Source organism: Argentina silus (assembly GCF_951799395.1).
Source record: "Argentina silus genome assembly, chromosome: X".
NCBI lineage: Eukaryota > Metazoa > Chordata > Actinopteri > Argentiniformes > Argentinidae > Argentina > Argentina silus.
In genome coordinates, this window is record NC_139653.1 from 27,968,564 (window position 1) to 27,987,415 (window position 18,852).

The following is an 18,852-nucleotide window of genomic DNA, read 5'->3' on the forward strand; positions in this document are numbered from 1 at the left end:
CTGAAATGTCATGTATTAAATAAGTTGATGTGACATCCTCTCGGTAAAATACAAACTACAGAAATTGAGCATTATGCAGAGCAGATTATTTGACAGATGATTGTTATGAATACTTTTATCGCAAACGGTCCCAAAATGAATAATACTCCGATATCAGGCTGGGTGCGTGAGTGCAATTTCAATTAGGTAGTGATGCATTGGAAGAAGATTTCCATTCTCTTCAAGTCATTTGCTACCATTTTTGTTGAGCAGTGGAATTTTGAGTCAGAGTCTAGTCACTCTAGCGTGAGTTGATTCTTCTCCCTCTCAAATTGGAGTCGACTCCGACTCCAAAGAGTACACTTTAGGGGTCGACTCCCCACCACGAGCTCGGCTGTTGGGAGATGCTGCTTACCCAGAGAACTGTGGCAAGCTGTTGCGGTTTTCCCATGTTGGGACTGTTATGGATTTTTCTGAAGGGTCCTCTGAGTTCCTACATTGAGGAACATCATCTTGATAGGGCCTTATGCACTTGAAATGTATCCTCTTTTTGTCCTACTTAATCATACACAACACACAAACAATAACAATACTCTTCAACATGGATGAAGAACATTTTAAGAAATAAATACCCATTTTCTCATGTACATCTGTCCCTTATACAGTGCCCTCAATAAGTATTTGGACAGTGAAGCAAATTTCAGAATTTTTACCCCATACCCCAACAATCTGATTTGAGATTAAATGATGAGTATGAGGCATAAGTATAATCTAATGTCACTTTTTATTTGAGGGCATTTTTATGCATGTTTTACCATTCAGAAACATGTATTTAGTCCTTCCATTCAAAAAAAAGAAAAAAAAAATGTACTTGGTCCCATACCCATGTCATGCAATGACTGCATCAAGCCTGCAACTATAAATTCTTTGTATGCATTTGCAGTGTGTTTTGGGCCATGTCTTGTGACTGATAGGTGAATGATATCTGGGAGACTTTTTGTATTGCAAGTGAGCAGAGATGGTGTTTCTAAACTTGTCTAAATTCATTCTGATGCTGCCATGGTTATGAATAATAATGCATAATGATGAAAGTTGCAGCGGATACAAAATACACTGTTTTAGGTGTTGAGAAGTTAGCATCGTTCGGTGCACTTGAACATTCTCATTGAGTTCATAGCGTTGAGGTTTGATGGTTACAAGGGATATGTAACCAAACACTGACATTTTTAGTGCTTTTACTTCTAAATGATAGAACAGATATCAGGGTTCTAACCAATGAATGTAAGAGGGGCGCGGCACCACCTTGTCGACATGTCTACACCACTATGTAAACATTCCAGAGCAAATTAAACTGATATTTAGTAATGATGAGTAACTATCTTTGATCGCCAATGACATTGCTGAAAACAAAAGTGAAAGCGTTACCATGTTCTGCAGTGTTTTAGCAGTATTTTGAGATGAACAAACGCAAGTCGGTTTTCATAATGCAATCCAGCGCTACCTTGTTAGAAAAATCCTGGGGAGAACCCTGGATATGTATGAAAATGCCCTCAAATATAAGGTGATATTCTGTAATTTTGCATCATATTAATCATTTTATCTCAAATCCAAACTGGTAGAGTACAGATAGAGCTAAGATTCCTATTATAGCTTCACTGTCTAAATACATGGAAGGCACTATGTTTGAGTAAACAAAGAGTGCATGCGATTTACATCCCAGTACACCAGTTGGGCAGAGTTTGCACTCAATTCTAATTCAGCACAATAGACAGTTGGTCACTCAGCACCCAGGCCATGCCAGGCTCAATTATGTGCATCCAAAGAAAAAGTATGGTGTGGGGAGCAAAGGATTGCTGGGACAGCAGCCAGTTAGAAGCAGTTTTCCCCCCAAAGGATGCTGATTGGCAGGTGGGGTGTAGTACAGGGTTTTAGGTTATTGGTGGTTGCAGTCAATTGGCAACTTGGCATGTTGTAGTCGTTGGTGAGTTGCCTAGGTGAGAGGTCTCACAGGTATCCTTCCTTTTTGAACTGTTCTTGCAAGATATCTCGGTATTCGTCAAAGCCCCCCTCCACTCTTCGCACTTTCCCTCCCTCGCAGACCCACAGCTCTTTACACACCAACCGGATCAGGCGCTCATCGTGGGAGACAAGTACCACCCCACCCTGAACAAAGGACAGAAAACAGATGTATTCCATGAATCAACTTAATGAAACAAAACAAGGGATATTTTTTTAGCTAGGTAACCATGCTTACTTTAAATTTGTTGAGTGACTTCGCTAGTGCCTCAATAGTTTCCATGTCAAGGTGATTGGTCGGCTCGTCAAGGATGTAGAAGTTTGGGCTGAGAGAGAGAGAGAAAATATACAATAATGTCAATTCTACTACTGACAATGACCATTGCTGATTGTAAAACATTTCTTCATTCCTTATGTCCATTTTCTTTGCTTTTGTTCTGGGTTGGATCAATCGGCCCACTGGCGGGCACACCTCAAAAGCTAGTGGCCACTCGTAGTACCGTTGTAGTTCTCACTTGTAGTTCTGCCCAAAAAGACAATTCCCAATGTAATTCCAATGGCAGAGTCAGTATTGTTCCTGGCCAAATTAGGTCGATTCCAGCGTGACTTCGATGTTCCACAATTGCTTCACATACAAATAATTATTAAATATACAAATTCATGCCTTGGCCATCGTCATTTTTTTGGAGCCCAGATTGGACAATAGAAGCATTTCTCTTACTTCTATAAAGCGCAGACATCATATGGAAGAGTCTGAGCCAGCCAAGGGGTGGGAGCGCGCAGGGATTGTATCAGCACAAGTGAGCCACTGAGAACGAGCATAGTAACCCTATGAACCATGCTAAACTTCGGCATCCAGAAGTGCTGCAACAATTGAACAGACACTACAGTACATAAAATCACATTCTGTGGTCAGTATAGACCAGTATTATTTTCTATATTCTGAATAATAATTGTAACATGTAGCTATACCGTACGATCATGAATGCAAGATGACAATATAGGAGCCCAATAAAAAATGTAATAATTAATTGATTTAACTGATGATGATGTATAATAAATAGTTAATTATGGACAATAAAGACACTGATGTTGAAAATTATGAAAGTGTAATGATACATGCCATAAATGATGAATTTGCAAAGAGCATCATTTGATAGATAATGGCGAAGTTAAAGGACAATGACATTTTAATTATTAGTATCATTTGGCCAACTGAAGATTAATGAATGACGACAGCGATGATTAGGCTGCACAAAGTTGTAATGATTAAACGTCACCAACTAATATAACAGTGCAGAAATATTTATAACTATATACAATTTGTATCATTATTATTAATTTATTGCAATTGCTACATCATTTGTGATTGGTCTATCACATGGATTCACTACACAAAAATTGTGCGTCAATTTCTTTCAATAGTTCGAACTGATTAGTTACGTGTCAAAATGCCGTCTTGTTGTGACTATAATTGTACTGTAAGTCGTACTGGTGGGGCCCAAAGTAATTTATTCTTTCATGTAAATATGCATCAAGGAATGCATTTTTACAGGACAAGCTAAGCAACATAGCCTATTGATATATGACCTGGCTACATTGGCGTAGCGTGAGTTTGATGTTTGGGGAAGATATTTCATACAATTCTACACATTCTGATGTGTGAACAAATGTAGGGCCGGTTTACAATTATAATCCATTACATAAAACAGGGCAAAATGTTGTCTATTGGAAACGCTTTTTTATGCAATAGGCCTACATTTTAAATTACCATTTGTTCTGTGTGCCACCAGCCTCCATGGGTTGTGGAGGGAGGCTGTGCTCCTGATGTAGAGCTTTGATTCAGCTCGGACTCCACCAGGGGTTCGGTCTCACTGGAATTTCTAAGAATCAATACGGACTGAAGCGATCAGTGCAGCGCCTTGCCGAGATGGGCAGGTGCGTCATTTGGGTATTGCATCCTGGCCCAAGACCAACCCCCGAAAGCAGAAAGGTTCCAATCCCAAAAAACAAAGATAATTGTAGACACTCTCGCCCCCCTCTGCAATACATGTATTTACAGTCGTCTGCAAAGTCAGGTAGCCAAATTGCTAATGTCCGCTACTTCAACTCCATTTCGGAATCGTATTATTATTAGGGAGGATGTTGTTGTTTGGAACTTAAAACTGAATTTAGCCGCGATAGCCAATGGTGGCAGATTTCTGACAAACATATGCCCTACTCCTTTAAGTCTATTCACATTGTGTGTAGATCCCCAGTGTAATTTCACACGTTAATATGCTGTTTTTAATATTTTTGGATAATTCACATGGTTGTAATGAAATCCCGTTGTCATTTTTAGCACATCTGATCAAAGTTTGTAGTAATAATAATTGTCTGGTGTCAAGTTGTGGGGTCAGGGTAATGGCCCTGCCATTGTTTAGAATGTTTATATTGATTGCAGACTATGATAAGGATCGAGGTTAGATTGCTAGCTCGAGAGCTTCACAGAGCTAGTATCCTACTGTACTTACTCTACCAGCTACTGTGTTTACTGTACTAGTTACTGCATTTACTGTACCACCTAGTGTATCAGACTATACAGTTACATGTAAATGAATGTAATACTTTTATGAGATAATTTAGTGTTTGAATATATTATAGAGTCCAGGCTTGTATCCGCCAAAACCGGAAGTGCTTGTTGGAGAATGATAAATATAACCTTTGACCATCATCATCACTGAGGTCCTTGTGTGAGGCCACAGACACAACACAAACTAGCTACCTATAAAGCCTACAGCCAATCAACAATACACAACACAGACTAGCTACCCATAAAGCCTACAGTTGAGACAGTACCCCATTACCCCGGGCCGGGTTGACATGCAGTTTCTTCGATGGTGTCTACAGTGTTTGGGACTGAGTTACATGTATACATCATATTGGGACATTCTACTATGGTGTACGTTAGCTACTACAATGTATGACAACATTTGGTGGACTATTATTACATCTACTGCAGGGTCTAAGACTACCTATGTTACATATGCAACCCTAGTTACCATGGCATCGTCATCTGGGCAAAGGCCACTCGACTCTTCTGCCCTCCTGACAGGCTAGCAACTGGCCGTGTGGCAAGTTCTCCAGTTATCCCATATCCACCAAGCTGGTGTCTGTACTCTTCCTCTGTACGACCTGAGGGAGAAGAACAGAAGAGAGAATACAAATTACATTGAAGTTACATGCTATTCCATGCGGAAGTCAGCATCTGTGTGTTTTTGGATAGTACCTGGGAATTTGTTGAGTAGCAGCTCCACTGAACACACGTTGAGGTCCAGCTGATCAACATGGTGCTGACTAAAGTAACCGATCTTCAAGTTCCTGAGCATAAATGCAAAATAAAGCTGACAATTACCAAAGCTGTTACAACTCTATTGACATTCATCAATAGGGTCGTGGCAAACACTGCCTTTTTTAATTTCAGTACTTTTCTGTGTGTGCACCCTGAAGTGCACAGGAAGTTATGGAGCTAGCACAGGGAAGGAAAATAGTTGTAATACAAAAAAACATCAATAAAGAACCTTGTCTATAAAGTATATAAAAAGTCCACATAGTCTTCTACACAGATACAAACATTAAAATTATCATTACAGTTTATTATGACAAATAAAGAAACTATTTATCATCAACTTAACATGCCAGGTTGGAGAGGATTGAAGAATCAGAAGGGAGCACATTTTGAGGGAGACAGCATGCGTTAGAGAGAGGAGATGGAGACAGAGATTGATAGACTGAAGGTAGCAAAACAATTGTTCAGTCATAAATTTACCATATTTCTATTGGTTAAAATTGAATTTTCTAAAACGTATGTAATTTAAACGGTTATGACGATCTGTTTTTTTTTTTTTCATGGCCAAGACAGTGAAGACGATCAGACGATCAGTGAAGAGTGCTGTTTTGGTCCAAAGCAAGGACTTTCTCCAAATCTGGTGTCGAGGTCCAGCACTGGCCTACTTAATGTTTTGTTTGTTAACAAGGATATGCACGTATTTGCCACTATTATAAAATGTAACATATGTGCATTTTCAGTGTTCAGTGTGGCCAAAGAGGGCAGCAAGGTGCAAAATTACATGCTTCAAGGCTAACAAACTTTTACAAAATAAGCTTTTGCTCATGGATTTGTGGGGATGTGTGCCCGTGTACGCCCAATTGGGTCATTTCTCGACAATATTTCTGTCTATTAAAGGCACCCATTTAGCCAAAGAGCACTGGATGTTTCAGCAGCCAGTACCCCATGAACCTCAGCTGTCATACTAAGCTTTTCAAATGTTTTTCCTATTATCAAGAGCTCAGATGCACAAAGCTCAAATCAGGAATTATTGATGATCATCATCAATAAGGTCTTAACACAACCACCAATGACACACTATCAGCATAGGAACATGGCTTAAATTATTTACTGGACTTACCGATGGGCTTGTCTGATGCCATTGATTGGTGTTAACTCCCCCATAAGTAGCTTGAGCATGGTCGATTTTCCTGCCCCATTCTCACCCACCTGAGAGGGAAATCAAGAGATTGGTAAGTTTTAAGAGGTGCAACAGGGTAAGGGGAACAAGACACAAGAGAGACAAAGATCCTCAAGAGAAGATACCCAAGTTTTGTATGATATCCTCCAGTCTATAAACAGTAGTAGGCTGAGGTTTTTGCTTATTTTCCTCATCTTTTTCATTTTAAATTGTTGTTTCATTTATCTTTGCTTTTTTTTTTTTTTAATACTGTTATGGTTGTACTACTTAAATAGATCTAATTTACATCGTGCTGTAACATCCTGTTTGTGGTTATTTGTATGTTTTGTCTGATAAAAAATATGTCTTAAGAATTGAGCATACCTACATAATATGTACAAAACATTCATATTTCTGCTCTCCAATAAAACACATTTAAAACATAACAATAGTTGTAGGGTTTGCGCCATTGGTTTACAATTTAACAAAAGATGGCAGCGCATGTGACTTAAGAGTGTGTTGACGTACAATGCAGATGCGAGACTCCAGATCTGCAGATACACACAGTCCAGTGAAAAGGCAGTGGTCTGGGCTATAATAGAAATCCACCTCATCCAACTGAAGGACTGGAGGGGACAGCTTCTCAAAGTTATCAGGGAACCTGTGGAAGCACACACAACCATTAACACAAAAACACATCAGATAACAGTGAATATCAACACTGAAACCATGAATATTATTGAGGAATGCTCTCTCACCGCAAGGTAACTTCTGATTCCTTTTCAAGAGGTTTAAGTTCAGGGCTGAAGGACACAATAGAGGTGAGGTTTGGAAATCAACAAAGAATGGCAAAGATGATTTGTTTGAAAATAGATATACTCACAGTTTTTCCAAGAGCTTCAATTTGCTCTGCACCTGTGCAGCTCTATTAGCATTGTATCTGAACCTGTCAATGAACACCTGGGAGAGAATGAAGGTATTACCCCCAGTTTGGACTTCTTGTATATGTTCAGTTCTTATTATCTACATATGTATTTAATTAATAAAGACAGTTCATTGTTATTAATATGACACCTTGCCTATGCGTCTGAAGATATATTTCTGCTCTGTACAACAACAGTGTAAGAGATTTTACCTGAATGTGCTCTCTGTACTGGAACTGGGCTTCATACTCCCTCTGCTGATTTTTCAGACGATCCTCTTTGGTTTTGACAAAGTTCTCATAGTCTCCTCTGTAACTTTCCAGCCTCTGTGAGTGCAGGTGAATGATGTCAGTGACCACAGCATTCAGGAAGTTCCGGTCATGGGACACTACCAGGATTGTGGATTGCCAAGTCTGTGAGAGGGGCAGAGAGAATGTTTTTATCAATTCCTGTTCTCCGAGGTTGGAATCCTAACTCATGGCGCATACATTTAATCATTGCACAAATTTCCCATTGATATCAATACAAGATTTATCCGAATGTCAAGTAACAAGTGCAGATCTAGAGTTACGATTCCACCCTTTTTAATAATAAAAAAAAAAAGGTTCTACAGTGTTCGTGTGTGAAGGAATCTGAATCACAGGAATTGGTCCTGGGAATAGATGTCTGTCTTATTGAACATCCATTCATACTATTTCCTACACTTTGTTGTGACCAACTGTGTCTTAAAATGTACATAACAGAAGGTTTAAACGCATATCAGTTATGTCCCTCATGCTCAGGAACAACTAATGCTGGCTGTGTAATGTGTTATTTTAGTAGAAGAGCCTTGTGTGTTGGACAACCTTGGAAGCTATGTTTTGAGAACATGAGATAGGTGGGGAATTTAGATGCCCCCCCCCCCCCCCCCCCCCCGAGTGAAATACAAGTATCACGGGACTAATTATCTGTCCTCTCCATGCACGTTTTAGCATGCACAAGGTCTTTTCAGTCTAAAGCAAATGAATGTTCCAAGTTTTCGCCAGAGTCTTGAGGAGCTGTGGCTTCCAGTAAACAACTATTCTATTTCACCTGGGGTATGTTGTGCTCTCTCCTTGCAAGTTTTTTTTCTGTTGATTTCAGTTCTAGTAAAATACATTGATAAATCGAATGAAGGATAATAAATTATTAATTTGAGTTATCCCAATTTCAGAGAACACTAGTGTCAGTCTCACATTCTTTATTTCTAGTGAAAAAGTATATTCCTTCAATTGGTGCCGTGACCAGGATACCTCGGAGTCGACCAAACTCTTCTTCATCAGCTGAGACACAATCGACCAAAACCATGGCCAAAGGTAAGACCATTGCTCTTATAACAAATTTGGCTTTGTGTGTGTGCTCAGTTGTTGAATCTAGGTGTATATTGCTGCCTATCAAGGACTAGCAACCCTAGGAGTTTGGGATTAGCCCACAAAATAGAAAGTGGTGATTGGGTAGTCTATTTTGAAGAAAAGGATTTCCCCCTGGTGCGTTCAAATCTAATTATGAATAGTCTGTTGTTAGACAACAGTATAATCTGTGCAGTATGCGCCACTGTAATTAGAGGGTTGGCTTCTGTCGAACAATTGGTCAAAGCCCAACAGTGGAATAAAACAATGTAACCAAATTCAATTGGGGATAATATACACCACAATTGAATTTGGTATTGAAAAGCTAACGAAAACACATTTGTTGGACTGGACTGCGTTTGGGCATCCTGCCAGTGAGGTTCAAAAATCAGAAATAGTATAAACATTTGGAAATATGGGACAGGAATCAGGAAACTTTGAAGCCCCAACAAGGGGTCGCTTCTCTGTGGCAAAACTCCAGGTGCATGTAGGGGATGCGTATGATGTGGCAAAATGGTCAAATTGGATGACCCACAATGGGGGTATGACACGTGGCCTCCTGAGGGCACTTTTAATAAAAGAAAGAGTTGATAGATTAAAGGTGTTACCACAAAAGAGTTTATGATTTAGAGTTTGTTAGTTTGTAGAGTAATAAGCATTAAAAGCATTCTCACTGAGATCAAATAGAACAATATTGAATAAGAAAAAGGGCAGCTAACCATAAGTTTTTTGTTTTTTTCCCTGAGGTAATCTTATGACTGTTAACAAAAGAGGAAATTGTTCATATTTTGAAAATGTTTATTTATTTGTTGGGTTATACGTTAGACCAGGGGTGCCCACACTTTTTCGGCTTGCGAGCTACTTCCAAAATGACCAGGTCAAAATGATCTACCTACATTAAAAAATGCTATATATGTATATATATATATATATACATTGAGTACATACCTTACTCTGATGACTTGCACTGAATGGAGTCAGCCAGGGTTGCATAGTCCGGACAGTAGCTGCTGGTAGCTAGTCTCAAGCAGGCTTCCAAATGATCATCAGTCATGGTGGAACGGTATTTGGACTTAATAATCTTCATGTGGGAAAAGGCTGATTCGCATAAATAAGTAGATCCAAATAATGCAGTCAAGGAGGTAGCACATTTCCTCATGTTTGGATACTTTTCTTCTGTGAGTAAGTTCCAAAATTGTCCATGAGCTCTGGACTTAAGCTCAATGTCAGCCTGTAGTGTCAAAATCTCATCCTCCACTGCAGACGAGTTCAGGTGAAACAATGTTGCAATTTTTGATGCGAGTAAATCAACATCAACATCTTCCCTAAAAGTGTAGCGATTGGCTCGAGTAAAGCAAAGTCTTGAAACCGTTTGTCAAAGTCTGACAGACAATTTTCAATCTGCTCTGTGTAGCGCGCACTGTCAAGTTGCGCACACACCTTCCCTTGCGTCTCCAGCTCTGATGCGAGGTTTTGGAAGTTCCCCAAATCATGGCACTGCAGCTTTGAGGACATATGTTGCATTTTTCTTTTGAAAGCATTAACTGAGCTGATCATATTGACCACGTTTTTTTCTTTTCCTTGCAGCTCTAAATTAAGGTCATTCAGCATCCTGGTCAGATCAGACTTGGCATAAAAATGCCAAGTCTAGCAGCCACTTACTGTCATTAAGTTGCGTATATTCTGCATGTTTACTGTCAAGGAGAAAGTCCTTTATCTCCGGACAGAGTTCTTGAAATCTCTGCAGGAATTTTCCCCTACTAAGCCATCTCACGTCAGTGTGTAGCAGTAGGTCAGAGTAGTTGCAGTCCGCCTCCTCCAGATGTGCACGGAACAGTCGTCTTTGTAGAGGTTTCGCTCGAATAGAACAGGCGATTTTTGTTGCCACATCCATTATCTCTTTCATGTTTAGCATTTTAGCACACAATGCTTGTTGGTGTATTATGCAGTGGTAATTAAGGAAGTCGGGGAAGGCATCGTCCTGCCTGCACTTGGCAATAAATCCATTCGAGCGGCCCACCATTGCGGGTGCACCGTCCGTGGTAATTGACATTAATTTACACACCGGGAGCTGGGTTTTATCGATAAAGTTTTTGAAAGACTGAAATGTCCTCTCCCCGCGTGTGTTCTTTCATGGGCAGTATTGTTAAAAGCTCCTCTTTTGCAGTCTGTAAACACCATCCGAATAAAAATGCACAACTGGGCTGCATCACCTATGTCTGTGGACTCGTCTAGTTGCAGTGAGAAACACTCGCAGTCCGTGATGTCCTTCCAAAGCTGCTGTGTCAAATCATCTGCCATTACTTCACAGCGCCGTGTAACTGTACTTCTTGACAGCTGAAGAGCTTTTATTGAAGACAATATTTCTGGTTTGTTTTTAAAATCCCAAAACAACAAGTCCGCTGCCTCAACGAAGGCCTCTTTGAACATCTCTCCATCTTGGAAAGACTTCTTATGCTTAATGATGGAGTGACTCACCCGAAACGATGCTTTGGTGGCTGCCTTTGCTTTTGAATTCAGCTTTGTGAAAAACGACTACTGTCCGATTAACTGTGATTTTAGTTCGCTCACCTTTGTTTTTCTCAGCTTGCTTTTCAGAGGGAAGTCAGTGTCGTACTGTTTGTGAACAGTTCGAAAATGCCTCTCCACATTTCCCTTCTTTGGAATAGCAATGACAGATTGACAGATCAGACAAATGCATTTCGAACATGACATGGTGAAAAAAAAGTCCTCCTCCTATTCCGCATGGAAGTGGTAAGTTTTTGGCTTCTTACTTGGTCCAGCTCCCCCACTCATTTTTATATCCCTTCTTGAGTATATATAAATTGGACAAGGTCACTTAGCTTGCTGGAGTTTTGCAGTAGGTAGCGCGTTTAACCACGAATGCATGGTGACACGTGACCCGTAGAAGAGAAGCGATCTCAGACTGGCTGCATTGTACGTCAATCAAGTGGCGCACTCACACTGGCACAATTGCGATTGATGAAGCACAAATGTCCTTCGTAAAAACGCGATCGACCGCACTACTCTCGCGATCGACGTATTGGGCACCCCTGCGTTAGACGTTATTATAAGTAAAAAAATAAGGAAAAGTTTGGTAACCACTGATATGAATTGAATGACCCTTGATGCAGATCAAATCTAATATTGTACTTTTAATGAACATTTTCAGGAATTGGAGTAATACAAAGAACCTTTCTAGTGTACCTACCACAGATAAAAGTTAATTTTGATATAGGATCAAAGAAAATATTAGGGTGCAGAGCCACACCTTACTGTAGGTTCATTTATCTTGTTGTTGGAGGAAGACTTCAAAATGTGCATTAAAAAAGGCCACTCTAAGTATTCCAGAGCGAGGTATGATTTTGTGAGTCGTCACAACCATTGAGCATAGACAAATTAATGGAGAGTTTATCATCCGTGCCTAGTTGACAATAATAATGTTTGCTTACTTGGTCTACAGTGTGTGCCTGGTCTTGTTCAACAAAGTAAACATACTTAGAGAAATATAAGTGAACATTAGACACCAATTCCAATTAGTAGCCGGCTGTAATAAGGGTGTTTTTCTGACATTAATCTCGTTCCCAGACACATCCACCCAAATGCTCGGAAGGTCTGGTGGACCAAAACATCAAACTTCATTTACAATAACATGGACAGGGAGAATGTGCCAGTCCTAAACCATACAAGAAAGAGAGTGGAAATTAAGAGAGTTTGTCTAAACTAGTCTCCTGTAACAATTCATTAAAGTTTATACAAAATATTTTTGATATTTTGGGATGATTATGGACATTTAAAAACTGAAGTGTGAAAAGAGTATGAGAACTGCCAAGTCGCCTTGGACAATAGTTGATAATATCATTGTTTCCCAAACAACTTACAAAATGGAAAATAATGTAGATGTTGATTTTAAAATTGAAATGCAATGTTGTACTCAAACTGATAAGTTGATATAAGAGGTTAAAATGTTCAAATAAGAGGTTAACCTTTATTCCTAATAAAAAAGGATAGAATCGGCACTGGTATGTGAAGGCCACATACATGGCATTGAGGCAGACCATGCTGTACAACCACTGGTAGCGGGATGTTCCGCACTCGTTCTCATTTGTTTTGTCAGCTGGCGACCCTCAGTGGATAGTTATACAAACTTGTTGATTGTAGATGGATTTGTGTTGTGGTGGATTCCTGACTAGCACAGAATCACCAAAAGCAAATGGGGGGGATAGGGCAGAGACCATTATACAATACAAAGCCATTTTTCAGCCCATAAACATTTTGGGGAGTTTTAAATGAGGAGTATCACATTGACAGTAACTGATATATTTTCTTTTTGAAAAGAAAAAGATGAGTGTCCCCAGCGTTGATGTCAATGGAAGCTAACATTAACACAATTTGTCCTTGTCCCCTTTAACGGTACACATTTACATTTTAGTGACATTACAGTGTTTGAGTGTTGTTCAGTGTTTCATAGGACATTAGTTGAGCCAGATCCCAGGGGTCCAGACCACCTTTGTGCAGCCCAGGAAACCAGGGAGGGAGCACCAAATGGAGCCATGGAGGCACCACGTGGAACAGGACCCATGGTATAGCTCTACAAGGCGCCCACCGGTTCCCCTGACTAGTCCAATGAGGGCATAATAATGTCCCTCTCCACACAGGCCTAATAACAAAGGTCACTCTGATCTACCTTTTGATTTTGTTTTGGAAAAAGGGCAATTAAGTATGCTGCTCCCTCTGCTTGGAATCAGTTGCAAAATTACCTGAATCTTTGGGAGCTGGTCTCACTGGATGAATTTAAAGTAATTCTAAATGACTTGGAGGCAGGCACATCTGGCTGTAGATGTTTTGGCTGATTCACATTGCCTCTGTTTGATCCCTGATTGTTGATGATGAATATTGATTAACATTTTTTGATTCTGTAATTTATTGTAAATTGTTATGTTTTTTTTTTTTTGTATGTGGTTTCCTGGTTAAATAGAGGTTATAAAAAGGACATTGTTCCAGTGGGCAAGGACCCCTAACAAAAGGCAAGCAGTCACTCCACTTCCATACTCATGTGCTGATCAATTTGCAAAATACTTTTGGGTCAACGTCACATCTTCAAATTTCATTATAATATGATAATGACATCAAGTGTCAAATGAACATCGATCTAAAAGAAGCAATGACAGTGAGACAGAATGGTATTGCTTGGTGTGGTGGTGGTCCTCTGACTGCAAGGATCACCACTGGTGCAATCCCTTTTGCTTATTGCCTCTCTAACCTGAATATTTCCTTGTCGCCCCTAAGATTTCATTAAGTACAGACATAACCATATCTTGGCTCTGATTAGAATCATCCAAAGATGAGGGTCAAGTAGTTAATATGTAGCACAGATTAACACATTTCATGAGGGCTTTGTTTGGTTGTTATTTTTGTTTGGTTGTTACTTCTTTCAATTGAAATCTTGATGCTTGGGCTCAATATGGTCTCCTGCTACTTCTCAAGTTTAGGAGGACCGTTAAACAGAGCTGAAATGTCACTGTCCTTACCATCTTCAATTAACAGGGAAAGGGGGGGGGGGGACCTTGACCAAAGATGCTCCAGCCTCAAATGACAACAACCCTAACCAAGGGTGAAACCGCTGTGTCTGCCCCCAGGGGAGGAAAGAACTGGTAAAACAGCTCAATCCCTCCCTAAGGGGCGGGGGTGAAGTTCTCGCTCAAAAGGATAGAACAAAGTACAAAGACTTGTGTTTTACCTGTGGTTTAGCCCCATTTGTGATACAAAAAAAACAATAAGAAACTTAAGGCTAATGAACAACCCCAACACTTGCAATGGTGGGTAGACTATGTTCTGAATGCATGAAAAGTATCAGAACTCTAATGGTCTATCTAAAATAATCCTGTAAATAGATGTCTTGAACTCTTATTTAACTTCCATTCATACTATTTCTTACACTTTATTGTGATCAACTGTGTCTTAAAATGTACGTAACAGAATGTTTAAACGCATATCACAGTTATGTCCCTCATGCTCAGGAACAACTAATACTTGCTGTGTAATATGTTATTTAAGTAGGAGAGCCTTGTGGGGTTTGAGAACATGATAGGTGGGGAATTTAGACAACAATGACCCCGGTGTGAGATACAAGTGTCATGGGACTTGTTATCTGTCCTCTTCATGCACGTTTCAGAAGGTCTTTTCAGTCTATAGCAAATGAATGTACCAAGTTTTCGTCAGAGTCTTGAGGAGCTGTGGCTTCCAGTAAACAACTATTCTATTTCACCTGGGGTATGTTGTGCTCTCTCCTTGCAAGTTTTTGTTTCTGTTGATTGTATTTTACTAGAACTGAATTGAGTATAAATTCTTCATTTGATTTGAACCAATTTAGGCAAATACTGGTGTCAGTCTCACATTCTTAATTTCGAGTGAAAAAGTATGTTCCTTGATGTGCCTACCTGCAGGTAATTCTCCAGCCAAAGAATGGCTCTGACATCCAACATGTTGGTGGGTTCTGAAAGAGACAGACAATCAATTAAAGGGCTTTCGCTAAATAATGTAGATCTACTAACTTTGAATTGTGTATGAACCTTAATGAAATCTAAATGTGTTCCGCTTACTCACCATCAAGTAACAAAAGATCAGGCCTAAAAAACACAAAAAAGACATAAAACTGAATGTCAAATTAATGGTCTATCATTCAAAGATTCAAACCACATAAGCAATTAATATCTATATGTTCTAAGGTTGGTTCTACACATTCCAGAGGTAACTGATAAGGAGACTCACTTAGCAAAGAGAGCTCGAGCCAAAGCTAATCTCATCCTCCAGCCTCCTGAGAACTCCCTGTGCAGAGAAAACACAGTTGAATTGCTTTTACACCTTCTACTTAATGTCAAACACATCCTCAGACACACCAAGGTGAAGGTGACTGGACACTTACTTAGTTGTCTGCTGTTGCATTTTGGGTGAAAACCCAAGACCAGCCAGGATAACTGAAGCTCTGTATAGGGATAGAAAAAGAGAAATATAATTTTGTATTTTTGAACATTTTGAAACACACTGGTATACAATGTGCATACTTAAATGCATGTGCATACTTATATTACATAAGATATTTACATAAATGGTTATCAACTTTACCGAGCAGGGGCCTTGTCTGCTTCAATCTCCTCCAGTTTAGCATAGATTTCTGACAGCCGCACACTCTCCAATCCATCCGCACTACAAAAGAGTATGTCAGTAACGGTGAAAAAACTTTTAATGAATCTATATACTTTGTCTTATGTCAAACATACTATATCATCAGCACCAATCAACACAAAAACATTTATTCTGAGATGCTACACTGAGCTTCGACAGTTTAATAGGGAATTGATGTTGAAGTCTAAAGTACGACTTTCATTTGCTCTTCCTGTTTATATCACAAAGTTATGATACCTGATCCCCTGATTCCTGCGACATTAAATTACTCTGTGATGTATTTGTCACGGTGTGAGTCATGTCAATGCCGTTCATGCCCATCCCAGAGTAGCTTACATCCCATTGGCGATGCGGGTGTTGAGCAGGCGTTCCTCAGTCAGAAGCCCCTCCCTGACGGTGTCACTCTCCAGCACACTCTGCAGGGCTGCCGTGTCATCGCCATCAACCTCCTGCTCAACATGCAGGGTGGAGATGTGGGCAGGGACACGCAGACTGCGGCTCGCCATCATCTTCAAGAGTGTAGTCTTTCCAAGTCCATTCCGTCCAACTAGGCCATAGCGACGGCCAGTGGCCAGAGACAGCTCTGCTCCCTGCAGCAAGGACCTGGAACCACAAATAACGATTTTTCTCAAGTGGTGAGAAGCGTTTATAACAAAAAACACACCAGGGTTGCACCCTAGTCAATGGACAGATGAAACAGTATCACAACGTCTCACTCAAACGCCTTTCAGAGTATGTAACAAGCCCTATGGTGTTTAACTAGTACCATCATCGTCATCCATTTGCCAAACAGCCTTCCTCTGTCCATGGAACAGGACTGTAATATTCTGCAAACTGTAGCATATTGCTAAGTATGAACTACTTGCTAAAAAGATGTATGAGAGAGTGAGTGTCTTACTCACCTCTCCCCAAAAGACACATCAAAGTTCTCAATGCGGATGTCATAGCTGCGATTCTTCCCAGACATGTCCACACGGCTGTCCTTCTTACTACTGGCCTGGCTGGCTGATGCCTCTTCCAGTACCCTGAGAAAGAGAGGGACAGAGACGATGTTTCTCTATGTAAATGTAATGGAGAACACACACACCACAGAATAAATCAAGAGTATTCTGAAAAAGAAATTGGATCATTCAAGAGAAAGTGAGAACTATGAGACTCACAGTGGGCTGGTAGTTTTCTGTGAATCACGTTCATTTCTCCTCACATGTTTAGCTTTCAGCTTGGCCTCTGCCTTCTCCAGCTTCCTTGCATCCACAGTCTGAAGAATTTGAGAGTGTGTGTGTAAAATAAGTACAATGGTAAAGTAGATGACAGAAGAAAAACATTAGTGCAAGTCAGACCTGAAGCTCAAATGGAATGCACAAGAAGAAGTGATGCAACAATGTGGGGCAAGACATTACCGTGCTCTGGCCCCGCTTCATCATCCAGATCCCTTGGATATCATTGGTAGCAGACACTGTGAGGAGAGGGACATGGGGGAATGAGGCAGTGACAAGCAACCAAAAAATGAAAATAAATCGAAGAAAAAGATTTGAGCTGTGTGTGTGTGTTGGGGCTAAGAAAAGGTAAAGATAGTTCATATTCTTGCAAAGTAAAACAACAATAACAGAATTTATCTTCAAACTGTATTATTCATACGCATGACCATATAAGGAGTTGCCTGGCAGTGTTATGCCTCTTCAAGAAGCTTACCACAGTCTGCAGATATCTGAGACAACTGCACTGGAGCATCAAGCAGGACCTGTTTCTGAGTGGTGTGACAGTTGTTCCTACGGGAAAAGATAGGAAGCAATAATTAAACAAATAGACGGGGGGATTTGCATCAACAAGTTGCCTTTGAGTACAATGTAGGGATGTATCTTCTATTTGCATGCTATGTTTTCAAGTGAAGTGTGTATGTGTGTGTTGTACTTACAGTTTAAGCGTGTTAAACATCTGAAGACAGATGTCACGGATGTCCTCCTCGTTTTTACAGTCAGCTGACACCTCTTGCAGTACCCCACCAATTGCATCAAACACCTCGTCTTCATCCTCAAAATCGGCCCCTCCGCTGTCTAATACACCTGCAACACACACGTAGGCTACGGTAAAATACAGAGCCTGTACAATCACACAGAATGGAAGGCGCAAACTTAGGTGTGGTTACGGATGTGGACACCGGTACTTGGCACAAAATTAGCCCTCATCAGACTGTGTTAGCGAACGTGTCTCCCTGCGGGTATGACTAAACCCTGGAACGAAATCTATAATGGAGCTGAAGAGGTAACGTTCATTCTGTACTTGGTGGGTAAATGTAATTTTCATATATTACTTAATGTTCAAAAGCCCTCAACTGAATAAACTTCATTCTATAATTGAACAAAAAAAACGCTCCATAGAACTAGAACATTCAATTTCAGCAATTAGACAGAGCCTCCTTTGGGTAGAGCCTCTAGCTGCTTTCGAGAGCAGCCAAGTTAGCTGGCTAGCTTCACGTGCAAAGAGAGGCACTTATACATTCGACTTCGCTCGGCAAAAAAAACATTTCAAACTGTACGCGATCGATTGATGATCTCCGGCAATTCACGGTCTCTTACCGGTGATATAGTCGAACACTTCGGTGTCAATTTCAGGAAACTCGGTCTTAAGAATATCCACGTATGTCGCCATGATATACCGGCCCTGTAGTCAAGAACCGCGCATGTGCTCTTTCTTACGCGACAAAGCATGTAACAAAAGCAATGCATTATGGGCATTGTGGTGTTTGAGCAAAATGATGGCAGCTTTTTAGAAGGCGTTTTCATTATTAGGTGGGTGGGCCGAAGCGCTCTATCTGGTTTAGTTTTTGAGATGACTGATCCCTGGCGAGGGGGGAGCCAGATTTTTTAAGCTACATGTATTTTTTTTCAACACATT

At 40.3% G+C, this 18,852-nt stretch overlaps 1 protein-coding gene across 1 annotated transcript; it reads right to left on the minus strand.

Annotated features, from left to right (window-relative positions):
- Positions 1 to 579: 579 nt before the first annotated feature.
- On the minus strand, positions 580 to 18,612 carry abcf3 (ATP-binding cassette, sub-family F (GCN20), member 3). Its single transcript, XM_083695914.1, has 21 exons — positions 18,534 to 18,612; positions 17,873 to 18,020; positions 17,650 to 17,726; positions 17,358 to 17,413; positions 17,118 to 17,215; positions 16,860 to 16,982; positions 16,294 to 16,560; positions 15,898 to 15,978; positions 15,698 to 15,757; positions 15,544 to 15,600; positions 15,379 to 15,401; positions 15,213 to 15,268; positions 7,618 to 7,818; positions 7,366 to 7,442; positions 7,241 to 7,285; positions 7,011 to 7,143; positions 6,444 to 6,532; positions 5,264 to 5,355; positions 5,037 to 5,169; positions 2,234 to 2,321; positions 580 to 2,142 (listed from the first exon to the last, which is right to left on the minus strand). Exons 1-21 carry the CDS (start codon positions 18,604 to 18,606, stop codon positions 1,984 to 1,986), a joined length of 2,136 nt encoding a protein of 711 aa, XP_083552040.1. The 5' UTR covers positions 18,607 to 18,612; the 3' UTR covers positions 580 to 1,983.
- Positions 18,613 to 18,852: the final 240 nt, after the last annotated feature.

Coding starts and splice junctions, on each gene's coding strand:
- abcf3 (XM_083695914.1), bottom strand. CDS start 18,606: ATGGCGACATACGTGGATATTCTTAAGACCGAGTTTCCTGAAATTGAC. Junction 17,216..17,357: donor TGAAGCGGGGCCAGAGCACG/GTAATGTCTTGC, acceptor CAAATTCTTCAG/ACTGTGGATGCAAGGAAGCT. Junction 16,561..16,859: donor GATGTGTCTTTTGGGGAGAG/GTGAGTAAGACA, acceptor TTGTGGTTCCAG/GTCCTTGCTGCAGGGAGCAG.